General features: G+C 39.2%; 2 protein-coding genes and 1 long non-coding RNA gene across 3 annotated transcripts; 2 read left to right on the plus strand and 1 right to left on the minus strand.

The window, feature by feature from the left end:
* Positions 1-304: 304 nt before the first annotated feature.
* On the plus strand, positions 305-2,485 carry LOC135614878 (uncharacterized). The gene is made up of 2 exons (XR_010487765.1): positions 305-2,097; positions 2,220-2,485. It is a non-coding gene; the product is annotated as an uncharacterized LOC135614878 (long non-coding RNA).
* A 4,592-nt stretch (positions 2,486-7,077) lies between these two features.
* LOC135614879 (monothiol glutaredoxin-S7, chloroplastic-like) lies at positions 7,078-13,228 on the minus strand. Its single transcript, XM_065112718.1, has 3 exons — positions 12,886-13,228; positions 12,406-12,675; positions 7,078-7,300 (listed from the first exon to the last, which is right to left on the minus strand). Exons 1-3 carry the CDS (start codon positions 13,082-13,084, stop codon positions 7,245-7,247), a joined length of 525 nt encoding a protein of 174 aa, XP_064968790.1. The 5' UTR covers positions 13,085-13,228; the 3' UTR covers positions 7,078-7,244.
* Positions 13,229-14,029: 801 nt separating this feature from the next.
* On the plus strand, positions 14,030-18,107 carry LOC135614880 (chloroplastic import inner membrane translocase subunit HP30-2-like). Its single transcript, XM_065112719.1, has 6 exons — positions 14,030-14,408; positions 14,844-14,959; positions 16,681-16,807; positions 17,383-17,531; positions 17,643-17,705; positions 17,799-18,107. Exons 1-6 carry the CDS (start codon positions 14,112-14,114, stop codon positions 17,821-17,823), a joined length of 777 nt encoding a protein of 258 aa, XP_064968791.1. The 5' UTR covers positions 14,030-14,111; the 3' UTR covers positions 17,824-18,107.
* The last annotated feature ends 226 nt before the right edge of the window (positions 18,108-18,333 follow it).

Here is an 18,333-nt window from a genome sequence, read left to right on the forward strand (position 1 = left end):
CCAACCCTGGCGGTGGCACCTCTTTCACTATTCCAGCTCACTTGGTTTGGCTCCAAACTTGGTCCAAACCAGTCCGAACTTGGGCCTAATTGGCCCCTACTTGGGTTATAGGATTAACACCTAATCCTAACCCTAATTAACGTGCTAACTATGAATTTAAAGACATTTTCTAAGCTTTTACAAAGTCCGCAAGTCAAGACTTCTTTTGGCGAGCTTCCGGCAAACTTCCGGCGGTCTTCCGATGAACTCTCGGAAACCATTCTGCGGACTCCCGGCAAGCTCCTAGACTTCACGATTTGTTCTTAGCGAGTTCCAACGAGCTTCTTCGGCAAGCTCCGATCTTTCTCGGCGAGCTCCGCGAACTCCCAACGAATCTTCGAACTTCCGTCGAACTCTCGAACTCGCAACAAATCCTTCGCGCTTGACTCCGACACTTTGTTTCGCTTTATGTCTTCATCGTTATCATAGTTAATCCTGCACAATTAAAACAAAACTTCGATCGAGACAATTAATCCTTAGCAATTAACCAAGTTGTCCGGCATGTCATTGGTCCCTCGACGCTTCGTCTGATTCTTCGGCGCATCGTCCTCTCCTGCGGCCTATTGCCCAATCGGCCAGTTGACTCCGCAACTCCGATATCCTTGGCACAATACCCGCTCTTCTTGGCCCGATGCCCGAGTCCACGGCCCGAAGCCTTCTGTCGATACGTCGACCGATCCACCGGCCCGACGTCCAATCTCTTGACATGTTCCTCCGGCACAACATGATTTTCCTGCTTTAATTGTCTCATCCTGATCAAAGCATCCTGCGTCACTCAAAACGCAGATTAAATCATAAACATATATCAAGTAGTTTCATCATCAAAATACGAGATTCAACAAATTCAGCCATTGACAACTATTAGTAAAGAAGTTAAGATTAGTCAAACCTGATAATAGATTTTGATTTATTATGTTGCAGATCATGCAAGTGTAATAATGTCTGGTAATCTGAAGTATTTCATAGAAAGTAGGGATACTTGGCATAATTAAGGTCAAGTAATATTTCTTTTTGAAGCATGTCGATGGTCAGTGGCATTTTTGTACAATTATTTGGCTTGATGTGGATTTAGTGAATTTGTCTTGCGGACTGAGGGGAATCATGTTGCTCTTTCTTGATTTTGAGAAACAATGAAGTGGGCAATGAATAGAAATTTTTATGCCTCATGCTGTGCAATCTCTTGCTTGTCTTGATCTTTCGGACTGCATTACTACTTCACCATCGACATCATGGACTCCCTCACACACTTCATGGAGTTATGTGTGTTGGTTGCATGGTCTATGCAGACCATTATGAGGCTCTTGATTGGTAAATGCCCATTTAATTTCTTTTGTGGTTTTCTTCCTTACTTTGTGAGCATTAGAGGTTAGCTATTTACCAATCTCTTGCTTGATCTTTCGGACTGCATTACTACTTCACCATCGACATCATGGACTCCCTCACACACTTCATGGAGTTATGTGTGTTGGTTACATGGTCTATGCAGACCATTATGAGGCTCTTGATTGGTAAGTGCCCATTTAATTTCTTTTGTGGTTTTCTTCCTTACTTTGTGAGCCTTAGAGGTTAGCTATTTGCATCATACCAACTTGACTACTGTAGATGTTGCTCTTTCTGACTTGATGTGAGATGAGACTCAACTTTATATGCCTAGATTAGTGAGGGTTTTTTTTCTATAAATTATTTTTTTCATTATTTTAAATTGCATATATATAATATGCTCCAACATGAATCTGAAGTTGAGACTTATCATCTGTATAATAATGTGCTAATCATCTGGATGTCCCAACAGAGACCTTTTATGGTAAGCTGCTTATAGTGCCTGACCACTGAACACAACATATCAACCTACTTGTGCTTTCATTTCTGTTGTTCCCAAAAAATAGAACAAACACAGCACTTATGCATCATTTAGGGCTATAACTGCCCACTAAGATTAGTCTTTTGTCTCACTGTAATTCCGTATTTCTTGAAGTTCATTACACAGATCACCAAGCAGCACAGTCGGCAGTTTTAGCTGCATATTGACCTCATCCAGATTGCATGTTGCTGCTTGAGGTAAAACTCCTCTCTTATACGGATACCTTCTCTTACATTATCATAGTCAGCTGTATTATCAGTTTTTTTTTTCTAGTTTGCATATCCTTGTGTGGTCATTCAATCTATTGCATGTTTATCAGTCATGGATGCCCTCACCATTTTGGGCCACTTTTGTAGCTGGTTCATAGGTGTTGTCTCTAATGTTAGTTTATCTCACTACCAAGGCATTTGTTTTAGGCAAAGATGTCAAACCTTTTCTTCTTTCTGGTGTACTAACTGTTGTCCTTTGCCTTTCTCTGTTAAAGCACACTATCAATCATACCTGTGTGTTTTTTTACTCGGGTATGTTCATGTACGTTACACCACAATCGTGGACAATATATATGTATATGTTCTTGTTTGCTATCGTTTGCTATCAGACCTGTTAAAGCACACTATGGATGTGTATTTTCCACATGAAGTACTAAAAGTCTTTACTTTCGAGAAGACACATTCCCTACTGCTACCCTGTGCTGAAATATCCATTTCAGCGACCCAACTTTCCTTCTTTCGTGGTTGATCCCCCTCTTATGTTCAGTGTTTGCGATTCCCTCTTTCTATGCTGTTCTTTAATGAATTTTTTGCCAGTTTTGGGCTTACCTTGCTGCCTGCCCTACATGGTCAAGAAAGCTGTTAACGTTCCAAGAGTTGATTTGTTGGATTTAGTCAAGTTGGTATCAAGATCGACAGCCATTCTGAGGGCTCTGTGGAGCATTGCAAGGTGTGCTTGCCGCTGTGTTGCTCGACACTCGAGACTCTACCTGGCCTTTTGATCTTATTTGCCAGCGTTGTTTGCCGTCGAAAAGGCCCTCTACTATTTTGATAAGCAATTAATTGATTGAATATTAATTTTGCTTTGAGAAGAAGAATAAAAGGGCTTTCTAGCAGTCCAGAAACGAAAACGAAAACTATAATTTCTTGCCTGAATCCTACAAGAGCCGACCACGACCACAAGGAAGTCTGATGATTGATTATAAATACAAATGCTGGCTATGAATCTAGCGAACAAAGTACAGTGAAATTTTATGCAGACAGGTATCTAATTTCATTGGTTCCTATGCAAACAATTAATATACAATCAGTTTGATAAAACCCTAAAATCTTAATCTAAGAAAAGAAATAAGAATTTGATCATTTCCAGAGGATCAACTTCTTTTTAATCCCTTCGAGAGGTTCAATTGGTCACAATGAGTTGTATTTCATTGCTTAAAAAAATCAAATGTATTACATACATACATACATACATAACTATATATATATATAGTTATTTAGTTCATAATCAACTAGGACCAGGACTTCTAACAAAAGAAATAAATAAAAATATCAATATCTAATTTGCTATCCTATCTTGGAAAAAACTCAAAAACTCCTATCATATTTAGGAAAAACTAATTAAAAATTAAAAATTAAAATCAAATCCTTAAAATTAAGGATTTTTAAAAATTAAGGAATCCTAACATTTCTTGCATCTCCAAAACAGCCTTGTCCAGGAGCAAAGAACTCTAAAATCTTCTCTTCAATGCTTTGTAAGACTCTCAAGTTGTAACTTCAATTGATACGCTAGACCATTGAACAAGCGAAAGGATATCTATAGCGCATCACAATATGTCAATCAAGTATGACTTGTGGCAAGATTTGAACCTCACCATTAGAAGAAATATCTAGCAAATGGTGTTGTACCACATCATTCTTACTTAGCTTCTTTTTAAAGCAAGAAATATGAAAAATTAGATGTATCTTAGAGCTTACTGACAAGTCCAAACAATAAGCAACTAAACCAATACGTTCTAACACCTTATAAGGTCCAAAGAATCAAATAGATAACTTCATAAAAGACAAAACATTTATAGAAGTTTGCATGTAAAGTTGAAGTCGAAGTAAAACCCAATTGCCCACTGCAAACTCTCGCTCACTATGATGCTTATCAGCTTGTTGCTTCATTCTAGATTGTGAGACTACGAGATTATCTCTTAAAAGTTGAATACTCTTAGCCTTATCAAGCAATTCCTTATCCACTTGATCAACCTTAGAAGAACCAGACATATTTTTTATAATCATGGGAGTATGTCGACCATAAATCGCTTCAAAAAAAGTTATTTTAGTAGAAGAGTAATAAGTATATTGTACCACCATTATGTCTAAAAAAAGTCATTTCATCAACTCCTTTAGTTTACCAAAGATAGTTTTTTTAGATAGTTCACCGCTTTAGTTTGTCTATCTATTTGCAGATGATAAGCAGTTTTTAGAATGTCATCTTTATGTACATGAATTTGGTGATGGCTAGATCGTAAATCCATTTTAGTGAAAACTTATGCACCTCCTGATTCATCAAGTAACTCATCCACCACTAGAATGAGATGGAATACTTATCTTTCACTGTAATATTATTGAGTGCTCGATAATCTATACATCTATCAAGAACCATCTTTCTTCAAGCATCTCTTTAACAATTTTATCTATCATTGTCTTTTGGAAGTGTAGATATTAATAGGGTCGAACATTAGTTGGTGCACTCCCACACAGTAAAAGAATTTGGTAATTATGTGATTGAAGAAATGAAAGTCCTTATGGTTCTACAAATACATTCATAAATTCTTCAAGTAATAATTAAATATTTTTTATCTTGTTCAAGTATTGTAGCTTCCTTTTCAATGCTCCATAATTGGATACAAAATCTATGGTGTCTTTTAAAGAACCATCTCCATTTTATAGCTGGTTGTGACCTTACTATCATGTTTCGCATTAGGATCACTTGCTTTCTATTAATAAAAAAAATATAATTAATTTGAAAAAATTCAAGAAATATTACCCACAGTTAAGAGCGACGTAATTCCAAGCACACCCTCATAGTCCTCTAATGGTACTAAGAAAAAATCGACAGCAACTCTTGGCTCTACATAACAAACTTCATTTTAAAATATTTATTATCACAAGTTAAAATTCGCACGTCAGCAACCTTCACCTCAAAATTATCACAACGTTCAACGTGATAGGACAATCGCGCAACAACCTTACTATCTATAAAATTATTGATGTTACCAATATCAATCAAAACAGTAATAAATTAACATTTCAAAAAATAATCAGCTAATGCATGAATAACACGTTCAATAATCTCATCATTATTAGTACCTTCATGATCATAGTCTACATCCTCAATCTTTGGTTCGTCCTTAATCGATTCAATCATCAAAAGTTTCCTTGCTTGCAATGATGCTCCCTGCTCCACTTTTCATTACAATGCCAGCACAAACCATTTGCTAATCGTTCTTTAAGTTCCACTTTAGCCAGTCTTTTAGTATTAGGATTATGATTAGGAATAATTGAAATAGTTGACTTGCTAGTCAATCGTTTATTAACACTCCTAGTTCGACGATTTTTCATGTTAATTTTTTCTTCATGCAATCGTGCAAAAGAAATTACAACTATCATGGTGTGAGGTTAGCAAGCCTTAACTTCGTAACGAATGTCTGAATTAAAACATCCAATGAATGTTCCCACCAATTGTCTTTCATACTAATCTTTAGCTTGATTTGATAGTCATTCAAATCAACTTTGATACTCTAACATAATAGAAATACGACGAATCTTAACAAGTTGCCCATCAACATTCTCATATTCTGATGATCCAAAACGAGTAAGAAGTCATTTCTTAAATTGCTCTCACGAGGAAACTCCGTAATAAGTTTTATACAAATCATACCATTGAATAGTATCCCTATCTAGTCAGATTGAAACTATTTTCACTTTAGAATCTTTTAGAATTTTATGAAAATAAAAACAATTATCTACTATAGAAATCCAACCAATCATATCTCCATTTTCCCATCTAAGAAAGTATACTTTCATGCGAGGATAGACAATATCATGCTCTTGATAACATTTTCTTGTGACTTCAGATTGATCTAATTGTTTACTGACAAACATCGAACTTTCATCTTATTGATTTTTTGTTAAACTCTCAAACAAATTTTGAAATCATTGATAGTTTCTTATCGCTTATTCTCGATTTTTGCTTCAAATTAAGATTTCATAAAATTATCAGTAGTAGTTATTATGTATGATTGTAGATATGTAATTCCTAAATTTTTTTTTTTATTTCGAGTCAAAGACATGAGCACTACTTAGTGGGTGTTGAAGGTGAAGTAGTTATTGGTGATACGGGCATCGAGGCCTATGACGACATTGGAGAGGAGATTAAGGGAACACCGAGGAAACACCACAAGAACTTTGGGAACCCGTTGGCGACGTGACGATTAGGGCCTATGGCCACGTCAGTGAGGAGATTGAAAGAACATCGAGGAAACGCCACAAGAACTTTGCAAACATCGCTCTAATACCATCTAATACCATGATAAAACTCTAAAGGCTTTATCTAAGAAAAGAAATAAAGATTTAATCACTTCGAGATGATCAACCTCCTTTCGATCGCTTCGAGGAGATCAACCTTCAAATTGACCAAAGACTTTGAGTTGTATTTCAATACTAAAAAAAGGGCCAAAGACATTATATATATATATATATATATATATATATATATATATATATACATATATATATATATATATATATATATATACATATATATATATATATATATATACATATATATATATATATAAAGTTTTTTTATCGTTAATCAACTAGGACTAGGATTTCTAACAAAAGAAATAAATAAAAATAACAATCCCTAATTTACTACATAAAAAACTCCTATCATAATTTAAAAAAATTAAATAAAAAAGTAAAAATTAATATAAATCTCTAAAATTAAGGATTCCTAAAATTAAAAAATCCAAACACAGTTACATATCCACTATAGACTATGCATTAATGAGTTGAACTAACTATTAATTTGCAAGATTTTTTTTGGTACAAATTGTACCTCATAAGTAATTGTTCCATGGATCCCATATTTGTCTATATAAAGATAAAAACCATGTAAGATAGGGGATTCCGTAAGCAAAAACCGTCATTTATGGTTTTAGAGTTCGTACTAAAAGAGCATTCATGAATCCACAAAGGACACGTTCAGTGGCAAATGAAAACAAGGGTGTAGAATTTAGGAACTCAAGAGATAGTTAAATTACCACAAATATCAAAATCAATACGTAACTCGCTGATCATCAAGAACACATTGCTTTCTCAATTTGTTCTTGCAATTGCCCATTCTTGTATGCTTCTGTTACACAATAAATGCAAGAACATTAGCAAATAAAGGTGCAAGGACATACTAGCCAATTCAATAACAAATCCATTATACTATAGTTGCTGAGCAAGTAAAAGTTGCGAGAATAAAACATGGAATGGAATCGTATAATACAAGAACATAAGATAGAAAAGGGAGAAAAGTAAGCTAAGCACCAATATCTCCTGTGTTTCTTCCATTACGATTTGTTCATTCAACTTAACCAAATGAATTTCTCAATGATAATCACATGCACTGCAACTCCTCTTCGTATCTATCCTGCTAACACTCATTTTTCCACTTCTAAGTTCCCTTTCAATTATTGCATATTCCAATATTGTAGCTTAGAACAAGAAAAAAAAAATAGTTTCAAGTCATAAAGGATGGTGTTACAAGAATAAGCATAAATAAGAAAGAGAATAATAGAGAAAAACACAGGTAGTGTCATGAATCAGATTTCTTCAGGTTTCGAACTTCCATCACTAAATTGAATTTTTGGAAGCCAATACCTGATACATCATAGATATACACATTGGCATGCAAGTATGTTGCATATGCAGCTTCAAGTATATGTATGTATATTACATTCACTTGTTTTTGTACGAGATCAATTATGTTGAAGAAGAGATGATTGGAACTGGCTGCAAATACAAAACTACAATTGGGCAAAACGGCAGTAGTTCAGAGTTTATATAGACGAGTGCAAGATGGTAAGAATACAAGGATGATTTAAGTAGTGGACTCAGAACTCCATACCTCATTATATTCTCATTCTATGTATGCCCAAAACCGAAATTGCTCCCATAACTTGCGTTGCTCATCTAGAAATACATTACTTAACTGGCTTCTATATCAAAAATTTCTCTAGCAATGGACAAGCACTTGTTTCATTATCATCCTGTGGGAACAGTAATGGAGTTCATTAAATCAGGGATATGTCCTAGTCTTTGAATGCTGCACCTTGCCTAGTGTTGGGAAAATTTGACATTCAGGACAGCTTGACGTCCGACATGGTTTAGCTACACGTGCATAGGAACGATGAGGTGTGGCTGAGGTGATGTCGGAGGTCTCACGGAAGTCGATGTGGGTGCGCTCAGGTGCTCTGACGATGACATGCACGAAGATTGAGGTTAAGAATGGGTTTCCCCGACCTAATCCCTATGACGCTCAAGTTACCCTCAAGGTGAGGTGAGGTGGAAGTGGTAAAAAGATGACTGGCCTCGATTCCTATGCCAAGTAAGAAGGGGATAGAACATTCCAAGGAATATTCCCCAAGGGGACAACCCCAAATAACCTCTAATAGCCCCCCTTGGACTCTTGTTCATGTAAACAACAAAAAAGAGGGAGACAACCCGTAATCGCTTGCTTTGGACTTATGTCCATGTGGGCAAACAAACCAAGGGGGCAAGTCTTGTCTCCCCTATGCCAACTTGGCTGCCACATGTAGATCACGTGTCGAATGATAATTGATCAACAATATTTCCTCTATCATTTGTCTCCTTTAAAGGTACACTTCAAGGGCTCTCCCTAAGAGGTTCGTAAACGCAGCCATGGATTATCTCAACACGTGTAACATGTAAAAGCGGAGGGGATGCTCAATGCATGGCCGACTTACATGCCTCAAGCTCTCCGAGGAGGTCAGATCATGCTTGACCGACTATGCACCTAGGGCTCTCCAAGGAGGTCAAGTCATGCTTGGCTGACCTATGCACTTCAGGCTCACCTTGGGTTCTCCAAGGAGATCAGGTCGGGTTTGGCCAACCTACACACCTCGAGCCCACCTCGGGCTCTCCAAGGAGGTTGGGTCGGGCTTGGCCAACCAATGCACCTCAGGCTCTTCGAGGAGGTTTAGTCGGGCTTAGCCAACCTATGCACCTCGGGCTCTCCGCGGAGGTTGGGTCGAACTTAGATGACCTATGCACCTCGAGCTCACCTTGGGCTCTCCAAAGAGGTTTGGTCAATCTTGGTCAACCTATGAACTCCAAGAGTTTGGCGAGGTGGTAACCTCCTGAGATATGCTTTGTGCCATTATGTGATGCTCACCCCCGTGGGGCGCATTGGTGTCATTGAGATGCTCACCCCGAGGATACCTAGAGCATTTTTGGACGCTAACCCCATAGGGGTGCATCAGTGCCATTGAGATGCTCATCCACGAGGAGGGTGCATTGGGCATCTTCGGACGCTCACCCCTGTAGGGATGCGTCGATGCTGCTGAGATGCTCACTCTCGAGGAGGGCGCATCGGGCACCTTCAGACGCTTACACCCGTAGGGGCGCATCGGTGCTGTTGAGATGCTCATCCCCAACGAGGGTGCATCGGGCCCTTCAAACACTCACCCTCGTAAGGGCATGTCGGTGCCATTGAGATGCTCACCCTCGAGGAGAGCGCATCGCGTATCTTCAGGCGCTCACCCCCGTAGGGGCGTGTCGGGTGTTGTTGAGATGCTCACCCCTAATAAGAGCGCATCAGGCATCTTCAAACACTCACCCCCATAGGGTGCGTTGGTGCCATTGAGTTTCTCACCCCCGAGGATACGTTGGACATTTATGGATGCTCACCCTTGAAGAGGCGCATCGATGCCATTGAGATGCTCACCCCTGAGGAGGTCACATTGAGCATCTTCAAATGCTCACCCCCATGGGGGCGCATTGGTGTCGTTGAGATGCTCACCCCCGAGGAGGGCGCATCGAGCATCTTCAAATGGTCACCCCCTTAGGGGAGCGTTGGGTGTCGTTGAGATGCACACCCCTGAGGAGAGCACATCGAGCATCTTCAAATACTCACCCTCGTAGGGCTGCGTCTGTGTCGTTGAGATGTTCACCCCCGGGGCATGCCTTGTTGAGATCGATATAATCAACGAATATCCGTTAGGTTCCAGTAGATTTTTTAACAAATACAACATTAGCAAGAGATTGAGGGTATTGCACCACAAAAATAAATCTAGCACCTAACCACTTGTCTACCTCGTAGCTGACAGCTTGTTGCTAGTCGAAAGCAAACTTCCGAGGCCTCTACTTCACTAGGCGCACCTCGGGTGAGATATTTAGTCAGTGACTGCTCCTACCTCGGCCTCTTACACAACTCCTCGCGCTTACCCGAGACCATCGCCTAAGTGGCGATGTATTGGTTGGCCCTCTGGAGTGTCTCCAATACTATCACTAGTGGTCTCCCTATCAGGGACTAGAAGAGTCGAGAGGGCCTAAGCCCCATAATGAGCGATGGATAGGCATCGACTATGTCTTAGATCTTGTTTATGAATCAGGCAACGAAATTCGAGAGCACCTCTTCCTTCCCCTTGTCGAAGTCCCAAGAGGGCTACTATCGAACACCGAGGCTATACATTCACGATGAAATGTTGCTCGAACTCTTTTGCTAATTTGCTCAATGAGCTAATCGAGAGTGGCTTCAAGTGGGCGTACCACTCTCACGCTAAGCCTCGCAGCGTAGTAGGGAAGGTGTGATACATCAGAGCATCCGTCATGCTGTATAAGGACATATGAGCACGAAAAGCTACGATATGCTTGGTTGGGTCGACACAACTATTAAATGCCTCCAAGGTCGGGAGTCAAAAGTTAGCGGGGATAAGCTCTTCTTGGATCTTCTAAACGAATGGTGATCGACCCGAGTTGAGGTCGGTCTTCTCCCCTGATTAGTTGAAACTACTGATGCATGTCCTCCATGTGATAGTCTATCTACTGCAATTACACCCGAAGGGTGTTCTCCATGTAGTTTGTGGACTGCGCCTTGGACTCGAGTAAGGCAGACCAAGAATGGTGAGGTCTGCTGAACTCTACGATCGAGGATCAGGGTGCCCCATCTACTGGGAGCTCGACGGGCCTCGGGCATCCTTAGGGGGTCAGCGACTCAACGCCACGTTAAGTCAAGGAATCTTAACGAGCGTCGATAGTACTGCTGACTGCGACGAGGCAAGAGGCACCATCGATTAGACCAGCTCAGGCAGGAGCAGAGCAATGATCTATAGCATTCCCATCAATGTCTGTACTTATTAAGGTTTAGGAAGACCTTGACAGGGACGAGCATGTGGGTCAAGGTCGTCATTGGGGGAGAGAGACTTGAGTCGTTGAACAGACATCGATACCTCATCGAAGTCTACACCGAGACAGAAGCGTCAAGGTTCAGAAATACCGGGTGTTACCCCCTGTAAGTGAAAGTACTCTGAGTTGGGAGTGGAGCCTCCTCAGTCAAACGCTCATTAAGTGGGTCGACGAGCTGACGTTCCTACAACATGGCTCTCCTAGTGCCAAAATGTTCGGGGAAAATGTCGTCGACGTTCAAGTCAGCCCAACGTGGTTCGGCTACACGTGCGCAGGAACGATGAGGTGTCGTCGAGGTGATGCTGGAGGTGTCGATGTGGGTGCACTCAAGTGCTCCGATGATGACCTACATTAAGGCCAAGGTTGGGAGTGGGTTTCTCAACCCAGTCCCTCTGACGCCTAAGTTAGCCCCGAGGTGAGGTGGAAGTGATAAAAAGGTGACTAACATCGATTCCTATGTCGAAGATAGACTTTTACACTAGGTAAAAAGAAGGCAAAATATTCAGGAAATATTCCCTGAGGGGACAATCTTTAATAAACCCTCTTGGACTCTTGTCCACGTAGATGACAAAAAAGGGAGTGACAACCCATAACCGCCTACTTTGGACTTGTCCACATGGGAATACCAAGGGGACAGGTCTTGCCTCCCCTATTCTAACTTGGCTACCACACGTAGGTCATGTGTCGGATGATAATTGATCGATAATATTTTCTCAATCACCTCGCTAGTATAGATAAGTATGCCTAACTATTTTAATGTAAGATGCACATATTTCTGTAATAATGTGGGCATGAAAGTGGGCATCCTGCAACAATATCCATGGTCACATAGATATTGTTATGATTACATCTTTAGTAATAAATACATATACTGCCAGTTTTCTCTAGTTTTAAGAGATAGATCCATGGTGAAAGTGGGCATCCTGCAACAATATCATTGTTATGATTAAAGCATCAGTCCTATTGACAAACTCTCATGGACTAATTGAAGTAAATGGCGAGTTGAAGGCATCAGAAACTGAAGGACTAGAAACTAAATCTTACCGATAGTAATGTCACAGCCACCAAAGAACTCCCCATCAATGTAGAGCTGGGGAAAAGTAGGCCAGCTCGAGTACTCCTTCATCCCCTGACGCAGCATGTCATTCTCGAGTATGTTCAGCGTCTCGAAGGGCACATTCAGTGACTTCAATATCTGCACCACGGTGTTGGAGAAGCCACACTGGGGGAAGTCTTTGGTTCCCTTCATGAAGAGCACCACTTTGTGCGACTGAACAACCTTGTCGATTGTCGATTTCATCTCAGGACTCAACGCTGAAGCAAAATTAAAATCAAACACGTTGATCAACTCAAGACATCAAATATTAACAAAATATTGCAATTGATGACTAGCAATGATCGTTCAAACCCGAAAAAGAAGACGATTTTCCGGCTGAGAGGAGAAATCCGGAAAGAAAAAGGAAGTGAGGACCTAAGGAGCATGATCACAGGTCAAGGGTTGATCGAAAGGGAACGAGATCATACCGGAGAAGCACCGGGCGGAGAGGGAGGTCCCCGGGCTCTTGGATCGGAACCGCAACGGTTGAGAGACAAGCGTTGCGACGTCCCTTCTACTGGGTCCGGCGAGGAACGAATTCGCGGGCGGCTGAACGCGGCGAACGGCCGCGAGCGCCCTCGTGACTCCAATGGCTGTCCAAGAAGAAAGAGGAGCGAGCGAGGCCATCGTCGTTGGAACGCAAAGGTGGCGGCGACGGCGACGGCGCTTGGGACGAATCGGGATGCAAATTAGCACGAATTCCCAATTCACATTCGTGTGCTGTATTTAGGTCGCGGCGATCTTCTCTTTTCGTGTGCCCTCGATTTTATGCGGTCCAATTCACCTCATCATCTATACATCGCTGTTATTATTTATTCGGGGGCTATTACATCGTTTGGAAATAGCATATATTTGCCCCTATATACAAATATTTCTCTAAATGTTAAATTAGTAGAGATATCTTTATTGTTGTTATATTTTTTAGAAAAAAAATTAAAGCTTTCGATATAAGAGACTTTTATTCGCAACCCTTTTTACTATTTAGTATAATATCTTTATAATTTATAATATTTATAAAATATTATTCTATAAATAAATATAAATATTATATATATATATAAATATTATTTATATATATATATATATATATATATATATATATATATATATATATATATATATATATATATATATATATATATATATATATATTTGTTGGGGTTCCCACCAGGACCGCTAGTGAAAGCAAGAATAGAGATGGATTATCGCAATGTTCACAAGAAGATAAGGGAATTATGAACATAGAGAATTAAGAGGTGTCGACCCTAAATGGTGTCGAACAAGGGCATTGGAAGTGAATGGATGAATTAAGGAATTGTGAGGAAGAAAAAAAAATAAAATTGATAATAATGAGATTATAAATAATAATAAAAATTATTATTTTTTTAAGAATTATCAATAGTAATGGGCTTATATAAAGACAAAATTAAAATATGAAATATAGTGTCAATTGAAATTACTGATTTTTTAATTGATCCAAGAAATAGGCAAAAGAAAAAGTGTTTTTTTTAGCTAATTAGAAAAATGAGAGTAAACTCGCGTCGCTATAAAGTCCTTCTATCCGTCGACAAATTGCGTGGTATTATTATCCGCGATACATCAAAGTCCTCTTCCCCCAGAGAGAGAGAGAGAGCGGCGGTCGGTCGATCGGTCCATGAAGGGGAACCAGGGCGCGATGGTGTTGGCTTCACCGAGCCCTCCCCCGGCGAACCCTGTCGCCCAGCTGCAGACGCGAATCAAGGAGCTGGAGACTGGGTTCCGGGCCTGGCTGGCGAAGCAGCCCACCGCCGTGGAGGCGGCCATCGTCACCGCCACCAGCGCCGCCCAGGGCGCTTTCATCGGCGCCCTCATGGGCTCTCTCACCTCCGACGCCTCCTCGGCGTTACCCACGCCACCTCCCAACGCTCCCGGCCTCAACCCCCAAGCCATGGCCTCCCTCAAGCAGGCGCAGGTTGCTCTTCCTTTCTAGTCTTCTTCAATTTATGTTTCTTTTTTGCAATTTGAAGTACATTATGATATGTTTTTATCCCTACTCCAATATTTCAGCGGAAATTTATAATATTGATGTGAAATCAGTATACTCATACTAGATAATTAGTGCTCCTTTTTTATCCAGAAATATACTTTCGCAAAGTTCTTATTGTATTGGGTAATCATATATTACATGAAATTGGTTTGCTTCTGTTATGGTTGGAACTTGGAAAATGCTGATTCTTAGCATTTGTGTCGTTCTTATTCATCTTCTTGTGTCATTCTCTCAGCCCTTTCTGTCCTGTCACATTATATGTCCCATTTGGTAACGGAACAGAGACGCCATGTTGCACTCATACCCATACATACTTTTACTTGGAATCTCAACAACCTGACTCTGTTGCATGTGTCACAGGCTTTTGCAGGTGGCCCGTTAGTGCAAGCTCGTAACTTTGCAGTCATGACAGGTACTAATGCAGGTATATCATGTGTGATGAAGAGAATAAGAGGGGTGGAAGATATGCAAGGCAGGTGAGATCAATGGCAAACTTTTCATGTGTTTTGTTCAATCAATTTTTAGTTTATAGCATTTTTTCCAAATTCACTCAAGTTGGTTGGAAAGTAAAGAATCATATCTTGTGCTCCTGTGTTTAGCCCTTCTTTGCTTTGAATCAAGGAAACACAAATAACTATGCGTTGATCAAAGAGATCTGCTAGTCATTTATGCATATTATAGAAAGGATGTCACAATGCATGCATTTCTTGCCAATATGGGGTCTGTTAGTAACATATGCATGTTGATTTTAGATATTATAGCTATTGTTTGAATGCATAATCTTGGAAGTCGCATAGATGCAAAATTCCCACAAACATGTATAAAATGAACAGTTGAAAACAGTATTGTTGAATAACAATGTCTTTAAGTAAAAAGCTGTTTGCTTCTATGTCAAGTCAAGCATTAAAATCTAACTTATTGATAACCAAAATAACCAATTTTTTGTCATCATACATATCATGCTATGATATGTTGAATCTAATGAGTGCGTGTGCGTGTGTGCACGCTGTGTATGGACTTACCACTGAGTTCCATCTTGTGCCTTGGCATGTGGCATGCATCATACTTGGGCATGCTGTAAGTTTGGAATGCCCCAAAATGCAATTTTCTGTATATGCGATCATGAATATACATGTGACTGTATGATTGCATTAGTGTTGAACATGTTGATATTTATGTTAATGTTGGAGATACTGGGGAATAATAAATTGTATGTCAACATAAGTGTGCTTTAATGACTGATTGATCTTTTTGGGACGCACAGTGTTGATAGAGGCAATTCAGATTCATCAGGGGAAGGGGATGTATCAAAAAAAAAAAAGGCCAAATACCTAAATCAATGTGGCCTGTAGTTTTCATTATTGTGGTGTTTTTTTTTCTTAGGTGATTTACTGGCAATCCTAGTCTTGGTTGCTCCCTTATGAACTTTATCAAGAAAGATATTCTTATTGAGATCAGAAGCTGATCATAGCTTCAATCTCATAAAGGCTAATATGATGGGTGTGTGACAATCCTAGCACTTCCTGACTTAAAAGTCTTTAAAGAAGATTATGATGGCTAACATACTGGCATCGGAAATCATGAAGGACATATTTGAGTTACTTGCCTTTGAGCTAGATTGTCAAATTTACTTCTTAATTTCACAGATATCTAATTAATATTTACAGAAACCTGAGGAATTCTTTGCATGTCAAGTATCAGAACTACAACATCTCCTGCTGTAAAGATTGGTTGCTTCTTACCACTATCCAGCTCTTAAAATATGCTTACATTATATCTCATTGATTTTCTATTCATTTCTCAGAGCATATTAGGTTCTAATAAGTAGAAAATCACCTTATATAACATCTTGGCTGTTTCTTCAATAAATTCAATACTTTATATAGTAATATTTTTGCTATAGTAATCCTCAGAAGCTCTTACAGTACTAGTATTTTCAGTCCTGGTTAATCTATTATGCTACATGTTGCTTCAAGGTAGCATGTTTTATAAGTTCTGATATTAGCCAGTGATAGCATGGTAGTATCTTAATCAGGGGATATAAGGAGATATAGCTTTGATGATCTTGTCATCTGCAAGAATAATGGACCATACAGATGCCATATAAGTTGATCAATACTGATGAAAAAGAGGGATAAGTACCGTTCAGCTCTGTTTATGTACTCCAAATTGGCTTTTATTCTGGTTCATCTTGCAGCATGGCGGCAGCTTTTGGTTCTGGAGCAATGTTTTCATTGGTTAGTGGCATGGGAGGACCAAATCAAGCTCTTAATGCGGTTACTTCAGGACTATTTTTTGCACTTGTTCAAGGTGGACTTTTCAAGGTATGAAAGCATAGGTGAAACTTATGATGTTGTACTAAGTTTTAGTTACCTACTGTCATTGGTGATCCCAGCTATAGTTAATCCATGTAGAAATCAGTAGGTCAACTTATCACCAGATCTCTGCTTTGGTTTCTTAAGGAAAAGTCTAATGTATACTGAACATGATGCTGCTTTAGTTCAAACCGACTGTGGAATTATGCATTTCTAGACCGTATAAGAAGTGGAATTTCAGTACGTTGCAAATAAATTTCCTTGATGTGCGGATTGATCAATTAGCAAATAATATAACATAATTTTCGTTCCTTTATTTTTATTCTAAAGCAACATGAAGGCTGTGTATGGCAGATCAAATAAATGATATCAACGTTACAAACAAAATTAAATGATGATATGTGCTAGCTTCGTTTTGATAGTTATGATATCATTCTTGGTTATTGATAATTTCGGTACTTGCCATAACAAATAAACTGATGCCAACTTGAGCATTATTAGCATGTTTGAAATCACTATCAAGAATATCTGACTGGTCAAATATGCATTTCCTCTTTACTTTTTCCTTTCCGATAAAATTGCAGATAGGTGAGAAATTCTCACAGCCACCAGCTGATGACGTGTTATACTCTGGCACAAAAAGAATGCTAACAAACCTTGGCCTTCAGAATTACGAGAAGAACTTCAAGAAAGGTTTACTCAGTGATGCTACTTTACCCCTTCTCACAGACAGGCAAGAAGGATGATCCAGCTCTCCTACATTCTCTAATTACTTGAACAAGTTCCTTTTGCATGAAAATGTTGCACTGTTCTCTAATTCTTTCTTCTTGTATGTATGTTCCAGTGCACTCCGAGATGTCAATATTCCACCCGGGCCAAGGCTTCTCATTCTTGATCACATTCAGAGGTGAGCCATGTGACTAAATGTATCACTGGAAGGTTTTTTCTGGGCTTCAACTGTTCTATCCAGATTCATGATCATGCTTAATCTACTTGGCAGGAACCCTGAGTTGGTAAAAAGGTGATGAAGTTATAGGCAACATTGCTCTTCAAAGTTATGTTGACAAAGTAATCAGACCAAACTCGGTTGACTGCGCCCGGCCCTTGTTTAAATGAACTTAAATTTGACTGTCACAGTTTCATGAGATTTACAACTCACCGGTGATTATATTAGGGATGAATTTTGACTATCCAAATTTTGTTCTCAAATACTTCGATACTTTTGAAGAAGATAACATCCTATTCTGCTTCATGTCAAATCAACAGCTTTACTTAGATCAGGTCATGTTCGAGGCATGCATTATTTCAACCTTTTTCGATATGACTACAATGGATCATAAACACCAGATTGGATGTTGATGACTAAGGTAAGTAATTGCATCTTTTAGTTAATAATGTTATTGTTCATGTTCTTTTTGTATCTTACCTGATTAATCTCAAACTCTTTCCATAATACTGTGTAATCATAATTAGCTTTATTTTTCACTAACTTGACTTCAATTATCATATTACATCCATGTGCATGACAATTATTA

The sequence above is a fragment of the Musa acuminata genome, chromosome BXJ2-6, assembly GCF_036884655.1.
Source record: "Musa acuminata AAA Group cultivar baxijiao chromosome BXJ2-6, Cavendish_Baxijiao_AAA, whole genome shotgun sequence".
In the NCBI taxonomy this organism is placed as follows: domain Eukaryota; kingdom Viridiplantae; phylum Streptophyta; class Magnoliopsida; order Zingiberales; family Musaceae; genus Musa; species Musa acuminata.

Bases quoted from the DNA above. Each gene is read 5' to 3' on its own strand.
- LOC135614879 (XM_065112718.1), bottom strand. From the start codon at position 13,084: ATGGCCTCGCTCGCTCCTCTTTCTTCTTGGACAGCCATTGGAGTCACG. The intron at 12,676-12,885 runs GTATGATCTCGT...ATTTTGCTTCAG, and splicing joins CTCCGCCCGGTGCTTCTCCG to CGTTGAGTCCTGAGATGAAA. The intron at 7,301-12,405 runs GTAAGATTTAGT...ATTGTGTAACAG, and splicing joins TGGCTGTGACATTACTATCG to AAGCATACAAGAATGGGCAA.
- LOC135614880 (XM_065112719.1), top strand. From the start codon at position 14,112: ATGAAGGGGAACCAGGGCGCGATGGTGTTGGCTTCACCGAGCCCTCCC. The intron at 17,532-17,642 runs GCAAGAAGGATG...TGTATGTTCCAG, and splicing joins TTACCCCTTCTCACAGACAG to TGCACTCCGAGATGTCAATA. The intron at 17,706-17,798 runs GTGAGCCATGTG...TCTACTTGGCAG, and splicing joins ATTCTTGATCACATTCAGAG to GAACCCTGAGTTGGTAAAAA.